Below are 9668 nucleotides of genomic sequence, written 5' to 3' on the forward strand. Positions count from 1 at the left end.
ACTGACATACATAACCAACCTGATGCTACAAAATGCTCGCTGTGATATTAAGAATTCCAAGGACAGACACACCTACACTCACGTGAGTTCCGAATCAGAAATAGCATGCACTTGCGATTTTGGATCACGTGAGTAAGTTTTATCTATTTCTTTAACTGCAATAAGAAGTAAACTCAATTCGTTTTTTCTTGTAGATGACCTTGATACTCGTCGTCTTTTTGTTGCGAAGCGGGATGAGGAAAAACAGAAACATCACCTTGAGGTACTGCAGGAGAAAGAAAAGCTTCTGCCTGTACTAAAGAGGAGTCACTTGAACCCGGAAGATTATCAGGCAGCGAAACACTAGTTGATACTGGGAGCACAACATACAGTGGTAGCTCTTGTATTACGGGGGGTGGTCCATTTGGCACTGCCTCAGGAGAAATGGATTGTTCTGATGATAACAGCTGCGTGATGTTCGTAACTCAGGAAACTAACTCTCATCGTTCAAAAAAGAAACTTCTGGAACACCCCCAGCAGGTTCCTGGTAGACATCTGCTCGAACCTCCAAAGGCCGTGACGACAGAATGGATCGTTGCACTTTTCCAAGTTCAGTCATTTGAACAGAGACAGGGGCCGGTTTCGCACTCACAGGGCCGGTTTTGATTTTTTTAACGGACAGACGGAGATCGTACGTAAATGTTCACTAAAATGTTACACTAAAATGTTCAAGTAACTGTAATGGCGCCTCCAAAGGGAAGTCTTATATCCTAATCTACTTTATTGGGAGTTCCGCTGGTACAATTCTTACAGTGCAAGAAATGCCACCGGCATGATGAAAGACCACAGAATCAGGGGCACTAGAAACAAACTGTTCATACGCTTGTATATTCTTAAATTTCAGATAAATACTACAATACTCGGCGGGTAACTGAAGAGCACTAATATTGTTCGAAAAATTTGTACTTAACCACTGGAAGTCGGGCGTGAACTGCGGAACGTTTTATCAAAGGCAAATTTAAAGTGCAGGTCTCTTTTGTAAGCCACAATTACTCAAAAACAAGCAACAGCAAAAAACACTGAACTCACTCACTGGTAGGCACTAACTGGCCAACACAATAAGAATCAGAAACTGTAAGAGCACACAAGTTCGCAGGGGTAGAACTAACAGACCTATCACAGCCAAACTACTCCTCGATGTGCTTCGCTCGACGGCTCGAGCGGAACTGAATACCTAGGAGCCAACTTATTATGTTGATTTATGTTTTTTCTATTAACCTCAACATACCACATAACAGGCCAAATGAAGGCAATTCAAAAATATGGCAATTTTGCACTCAAGATGGCGACTTCTGCAATGAGTTGTTTCGTTACTTAAACTATACATCATTTTCAATAATATAGCAAAACCTGACATACCTACCTTGAGCACAACTTACAATTTTCATGGTTACAATTTTTTGAACCGCAATATTGTATCGAAGATGGCGACTTTTCCACATGTTCGTGGACTGTATTATTTTGAACACAAAATTCTTTGCACAATATACTATTTATTATATTGTAATCACACAATTAAATACAATAATTGCTACGCGTAAGCACCTACACACTATGCAGTCACACACGCCACGTTCACACTTATAAAGAAAACTATCAATCATCCAGCGTTGCCAGATACAAAACAAAATAATAATGAAATGCGGCCGAACATTCCTCCCACCTTGAAATATCATTTCAACACTACATTTTATTCTACACATTCTACATATTATTCTTCCTTAAATGAAAGATGAGAAATTTTTACAATTGGTCGTTTGAAGATACCTTTTCTAGTTTTAATAGTAACAGTACTAACAATATTATCTACACCAGGATGAACAGCAACTACTCTTGCTTAATTCCAATGTTGAGGAGATGTCTTATTTTCCTTCACTAATTATAAATCATTGACCTTGACATTAGCAGGTTTACACCACCATTTTTGCCTTTGTTGCTGCCGAGAAAAATATACTGTTTTCCAACGATTCCAAAAATGTTAGACCAATCTTTGAGTGTACTGCCAGCATGGCAAATGATTGATTTTTTATTCACACAAATTTGGTTCAGGTATTGCTATTAGTGCGTCGTGAATTAAGAAATGACCAGGAGTTATTACCTGATAGTCATTAGGATCAGAAGATAGAGTAGTCTAGAATTTAAACATGCTTCAATCTGACACAAAACTGTATACATTTCTTCAAATGTGAGTACAGTGTTAGCAACTACACGTCTGAAGTGGTGCTTGACAGACTTAACACAAGTTTCTCATATGCCTCCAAAGTGAGGTGAGGATGGTGGATTAAAATGCCAATTTATAGATTGCATACTGAGGTAATTACATACAGACTCTTTTGAATCACCATTCGTTACAAATGTCAGCAAGTATTTTAATTCTCTGTTTGCACCTTTGAAATTTGAACCACAGTCACTGTAAATATCAGTAGGTTTTCCCCTTCTAGCTATAAAACGTTTCAAAGCTGCAATAAATGACTCGGTTGAAGCATCACTTACCAATTCTAAATGGATTGCTTTGACACTGAAACAAATGAAGAGTGCTACATAACCTTTGAGCAATTTTGAATTTCGACTTTTCATATTTCTTAACATTGGTGGACCAGCATAATCTAAACCGCAATGCAAAAATGGACGAGTTGGTGTTACTCCACCAACAGGTAGTTGAACCATTAACTGAGAGCCTGTTGCGCTTGACTGTTTGTGACATATTACACAACTTTTTACAATTTTCCTTACAAAGTCACAACCACCAATAATCCAAAACCTTTGTTGCAAAACAGATAAAAGTAACTGTGAATCTGCATGAAGATTCTTTATATGATCAGATTTTACAACAAGTTCTGTAATTCTAGCTTTTTTTGGAGGTTAGGTAGGATATTTGAAATCATATGTTACACTAGCATTTTGCAAGTGACCTCCAACTCTCATGACATCATTTTCATCAAGAAATGGATTTAAACACAATAGTTTGCTATTATAAGGCAAAGTTTTTATTCATATGTAAGTATTTTATCTCAAGTGGATATTCTGATTCTTGAGCTTGTTTTACCCAATGCAACCCTTTGGTATCCCATGGTAAAATTTGTACCCTACGGGGAGTTTAATGGTACATTGCGTTATAACTCTCCTATTTGAGCTTTTTGGTCCGTTTTTTTTCAAGTCCAGAGGCATTGTAGAAGACATTACGTATGGTTTCACACATTTTCTGCGTCGAGACATAGGAGGTGATGACATCGTAAATCTAAAATTTATATTTTCGTGTAATACTTTTTTTGGGGTGTTATGTAAAGTATTTTTGGCGGGCTTGTTTTTGCACGTAGAAGATTGAAATTTTGCAGAAACATACAGTCCACCAAGTAGTATGTACCAGATTTGTTCTATCAGATTTCTGCGTTAAAACTGGGGGGATCCAGAGGGTCAAAAAGTTGAAAAAAGGGATATTTTTACCCAAAAATCCCGTTTTTCCTCATTTTCCCGCCTTACATACATGATGGAGACACGTGAATGGTACCGCCTGAAAGGCAGTTCTATTCTACAGAGAATGATGTGTGGCACATGGCAATAGGGTAATTACGGAAGTGTCAGGGAATTTTTACCTAAATATACTTCTGTATAGGAGAATTTTGGACATTTTCGGAATTATTTTTTGCGGGCTTATTTTTGCACCTAGAAGATTGAAATTGTGCCAAAACATTCAGTTCACCGAGTAGTATCTACGAGAGGTTTTTCAGATTTCTGCGTTAAAAAAAAGGGGTACAGTGGGGCTAAACATTCAAAAAATGAAATTTTTACCAAAAAATCCCTTTCATGGTATTTTACCACCTTAGATATAAGATGGGGACAAGTGAATGGTACCGGCTGAAAGTCAGTTCTATTCTGAAGAGAATGATTGCCGAAACATGCCCCTAGGGTAAATAGGGATGTCTCAGGGAATGTTTAAAAATTTCCCTCTGTATACGGGAATATGGGAAATTGTCGGTATTTTTTTTTTGGCGGGCTTACTTTCGCATCTGGAAAAATTTAATTGTGCACAAACATTCAGCCCACCAAGTAGTATTTACCAGATGTTTTCAGATCTCTGCGTTAAAACAGGGGGTCCAGCGAGGCTAAAATTTGAAAAAAGGCTATTAGACCAAAAAATTCCGTTTTTCCTCATTTTCCCGCCTTAGGTACATGATAAGGAGACGTGAGTCATACCCCTTAAAGGCAGTTCTATTCTGAAGAGAATAATGGGCGAAACATGACCCTAGGGTAATTAGGAATGTCTCAGGAAATTTTTTACCTGAAATCATCGTGTTTTACGTTAATTTGGGGCATGCTGGGAATTCATTATAAAATTTCTCCCGCCCTTGGTTTTCAAGATAGAAACTTCAAATTTGGAACACACATTCAGTATACCAAGTACTATTTATCAGATTTTTTAGATGGCTAAATTGACACAGGACCGCTCCATAGGGGTCCAAAGTGGGAGAAAAAAAATTCCCTCCAAAATTTTCCTTTTGACATCATTTTTCCCGCTCCTCGTATATGGTATGAGCATGCAAGTGGTTGCGTTTGAAAGGCAGCTCCATTATAAAGAGAATGTGGTAAGAACCATGATCCTAGGATAAATAGTGACGATGCAGTAGCTGCTTGAGTGAAAGTCTAAAAATAGCCCAAAAACCGGGTACTGGAAAGGATTTATGCATTTGACAACTCCTTTGTAGTCAATGGTCCACTACTTCTTAACTCTGTTTACTTTTATTATACCTAGTAAATCTTTTACACGAAGCAGTAACACGAAATAACCTAGATAATGAAGAAAATTTATCTACTATTGTACAGTCAACCTTAATGTGCATGTTAACAGTTGAAGACTTTTTGTCACATTTCACAGAATCTAGACTTTTGCAATTAATATTTACAATACGTAACTCTGATTCCATCAATCACTTTGGCCCTTCCACCATAGTGAATAAGACTCTAATTGTGACGGATTCAAACCCAGAGAACTTCAATCAGCTGGTTTGTCTTTGCTCAATGTGTGCTTAATAAAAAGTGATTGTTGAATCTCAGATACCCGGTTAGCCACAAATGTTTTCCATTTACTCGGACATAAAGAAAGCCATGTTAACACAATAGTAGAATCTGTGTAACAGACAGCTTCTTCAAACTTGATTAACATTGCCTTTATGACCTTATTGACTAATCTATATAACAATACTGCAGCACGCAATTCTAAACTAGGTATTGATATTTGCTTTATAGGGGCAACTTTGGTCTTTGCAGCAATTAGGTATACTTGCACATTTCCAGATGTAGCTATACAACGTACATATGCTACTGCAGCATACGACTTTCAGCTAGCATGTGAGAACCCAATTAGATCATATTTTGATCTTAATCTGTTTCAACAATGGCAGTTCTTGACAATATGTTTCTCACTATTCGGAAGTACGTCATCCCATTTAATTTTTAATTTCCATAATGATTGTAGCAACACTTTTGCAATATCAGATAGTAACATTCGTTTTGTCATTACTGACTTATAAGTGGGAACAACAATAGAAAATAAAGACGAATCACTTGATGGATTCCACTGTATACCTAAAGCATTTACATTCTCATTTTCATTAAAACAAATTAAAGATTGAGTTTCTCTTAAGTGAGAAGGTATACTATTTAACACATTCCTGTCATTTAGGACCATTTTCTTAATTCGAAACCGCCTTTGTGTAATAATGCGGTTAATTGTGAGACAATACCATTGCCTCACTACTATCAGCTGCACCTGAAACTAAATTATTAGAAAAGAAATCATTCATGACTAATTCTGCGGCTCCCGGATAACAATGACCTTCATCTACAGCTAACTGTTGCAAACACTTTACAGCCAGATATGGAGCGGAACTGGTTCCATAAGTAACAGTTAACAATCTAAAATCACTAATAGGTTGGTCAACTGTTTCTCTCCACACAATTCTCTCTGGTAATCACAATTGGTTTGATCTACCTTAACTTGTCTGTACATTTTTGCAATATTAGCACACAATGCAATTGTATGCGTTCTGAACCTTAATATTAACGGGATAATATCATCTTGTAAATTTGGACCTACCATTGTGTTGTCATTGAGAGATACAACACTACTAGTTTTAGCACTACCATCAAATACAACCCGCAATTTAGTGGTATAACTTCTTTCATTTAAGAAACAATGGTACGGCAGATAATAAGGTTCAGATACAAGCTTATCAAGTTCTACATCAGGAATTTTTTGCCCTAAGTCTAAATACTCCTTCATGAAACCACAATATTGTTTACATAAATCAGGATATTTCTGTAACTTACGTTCCATCTGGCATAATCGCTTTACTGCTGTGTCCCGTGATACACCTAGAGGTTCAACATTTTCTTTAAAAGGCAATTTTACCACATATTTCCCATCAACATCACGTTTGTAAGTGTCAGCAAAATACTGCTCACATGTTTGCTCTTCAACGGATAAATGTTGTACAGTTGGCAACTCTTCTACTTCCCAGAATCTTTGCAATGTTTTATTGAGATCAACAGAAACAAAATATGACTGAAAACTTGATGTTTTATTCGTTAAGTTAATCTGACCACACAATACCCAACTTAACACAGTTGCAATTGCAGACGGAGCTCCATTCGTACATACGTGTCTCCCACTGAGCAACAATAATGGGAAAATATCAGCACCTAACAACACATCAATAGGGCCGCTTTTATTAAACTGTGGATCTGCTAAGTTTACTTGTTTCACAATTTCCCAATTACCTATATTTTGAATAGTTACTCTGGGTAAATTAGTTGTGATTCTTGGGACTACTATTGGTTTAGTATGAATATTATCATTACTATAGAATGGCTGAAGACACAAATCAACTATTGCATGAGAATTTCCAATGTTAGAACCAGTAACACCTGATATGCTCATGTTTATTTTCTCTTTGTTTATACGTAATTTCTGGACGCAACGTTCAGTTACAAACGACAATTCACTGCCACAATCGATAATAGCAAGAAACTGTATCAATTTATTTGCATTATGTTTGATATTTATGACAGCGGTGGACAACAACACATTAGGAATTAGCTTTTGATTTATAGGATGAGAACAATTTACATGATCTACTTTATCCTTTTCAAAATGCAATAAAGTATGATGTTTTTGTTGCAAGTGTGGCAACCCTCCTTCACATTACACTTATTTACGGAACAATTTAAGGTCAAACAATTGAAACAAAGAGAATTCTTTTTCACATAACTATGCCCATCATTCACTGACATTTATGAACTTTTGACATGTTGCTTGTGGTTATTTTTACACGTGATACACGATACAATTGGACTTGAATGATGCAATAAAGTGTTGCCTTTTTTGTTTGTTTTTAAATCATACGTGTCTGCCGGTGACCTTGCAGTCACTGCAGCTAAAGCTTTGGCACGCTGTAATATGAACTCTTTCAGCTGGTCGAAATTTGGTTGTTCGTTTTTCTTCAATGAAAGCTCCCATTGTTTTCTGGTGTTCTTATCTAGCTTCTCACCCACATGGTAAATTAAAATTACATCCCAATGTTCGACTGGAAGGCCCAAGGATTTAAGTTCACACACGCACTGAACACTATTGTCAACCAATCTTCGTAACTCACCTGATGACTCATTCTACACAGCTGGTTGAGAAATGAACTTGGTCAAAATATGATTTGCTAGCTCCCTCACATCTTCATATCTTGATTTAAGTAACTCTCATGCTACTTTATAGTTATCATGAGATATTGAAATAGACTGCAACAATACAGCAGGCTAGATATGGAAATAGACTTCAACAATACAGCAGGCTCCCCTGATACAGCTGTCTTCAAATATGCCAACTTTTGAGCATTTCCTAGCCGATTGTTATTATGAACAGCAGCAACAAATAAGTCACGAAACAATAGCCTATCCTGCACTCTGCCAAAAGACGTATGAAGTTCTAAATCTGGCAACTTTACATCTGTGCCCTGTTTCTTAAATATATTTATCCATTCAGTATTAGGAGACTGCATAATACAAAATTTCTAAGACAGAGTCCAACTTCTTTTGCACTTCATTAAATTCTCCACCATATGATGCAAACTCACTTTCACCTCCCACAGAAATGAAATTTGTAATGAGTTCTGTGCAATCGCCATGTAATTGCGTAACACGTTCAGTGTACAGCTTGATACTGAAGTTAGGCTTGTCTTTCTTCTCGTTCACTTTATGGGTTAACCTATTCACTTCACGTTTCAGGACAGCTTTCTTACCTATGAGCTCTTCCATTTTTATAATTGTGCAACACTTTGGCAATTCACTACAAAATAAAAATACTGCGCCACAAGTTCGCAAACCACACACATCACATGCACAACCGGAACAAAATCCGGCCCGGAGAACCACTATAATGTTCGTGGAATGTATTATTTTGAACACAAAGTACGTTGTAAAATATAGTATTTATTATATTGTAAACACACAACTAAATACAATAATTGATATGCATAAGCAACTACACACTATGCAGTCACACACGCCACGTTGACACTTACAAAGAAAACTATCAATCATCCAGCGTTGCCAGATATAAAACAAAAGCATAATTACATGCGTCCGAACACCACATGTCCGACTTTTCCCCTAACTTACGCTGCAATCTACACATTTCAACGCAATTTCGTGTTTGCACTATATTTACAAGTTTTTAAAAATTGACGCACCCATAAAACAATCCTAGCACCCTCTTACACCGAAGATGACTTTCTTTCAAGTTTAAGCACGCATTCGGAGACTACGCATCAGAATAAAGATGCGGTCGAAATTTTGAAATTCTAGCAACAGCCATTAAACATTTCACATTTTCTCGATTTGTACCTCCAAATTGAAACGAATTTTAATGCTCTTCTTTCTAACACAAACTATATTCCTAGCTTCACTGCCTGACAAAATATGACGTTCCTATGATGTGTGCTACCACTATGAGAACCAGCATTTCGAAACGACGAAAAATTTCGACACTTCATTTACATGGAAAATGTTGCCGTTTTCAAGATATCAGAATGTTCCCGTTACTCACATCACATGATGAACATGTACGCGAAATTTGGAGTTTCTATGTTTAGTGGGAGTGTGCGAATAATTTAGTGTGATTGCGACTTTAGAGGTATATAATTCAAGCGTTCAAATTTACTATTTACTTGCATTTAAGAGTCCAAAAAGGCAACGAAAATATTTTGTCTTATTGTAGTCTTCGAAACCAAATTCGAACGTAAAGCAGCTATATGTTAGAGAAAAGTTCAAAGGATGTACATCCTTAGAAAAGTTTGCTATTTTTAGTTAGGAGCAAAACGTATTTACTGTCGCAAAATGGATTACATCAATATACACACAAGAAAGCAAATTAGGGATATATAAACGATGAAATGTTTGCAAGCAGACTCTATGTTGTGAATTGAACATTTTTCGCGTAGATAGGAAAAATCACTTGCTGGCATTATCTGTAGATTGAAAAAAAAGAAAAAAATTAAAAGATGGAAAAAGAAGATACCCCGAAATCGGGTAAAGCAGAGAAGACTTTAGTGTATTTCATTGTAATGCAATGGAATTTCAAT

General features: G+C 36.6%; 1 protein-coding gene across 1 annotated transcript; it reads right to left on the reverse strand.

The window, feature by feature from the left end:
* Positions 1-5944: 5944 nt before the first annotated feature.
* Positions 5945-6976, reverse strand: LOC145682921 (uncharacterized). Its single transcript, XM_081754282.1, has one exon. It carries the CDS (start codon positions 6974-6976, stop codon positions 5945-5947), a length of 1032 nt encoding a protein of 343 aa, XP_081610408.1.
* Positions 6977-9668: the final 2692 nt, after the last annotated feature.

The sequence above is a fragment of the Thermobia domestica genome, chromosome 4, assembly GCF_964235325.1.
Source record: "Thermobia domestica chromosome 4, izTheDome1.hap1.1, whole genome shotgun sequence".
NCBI classification, from domain to species: domain Eukaryota; kingdom Metazoa; phylum Arthropoda; class Insecta; order Zygentoma; family Lepismatidae; genus Thermobia; species Thermobia domestica.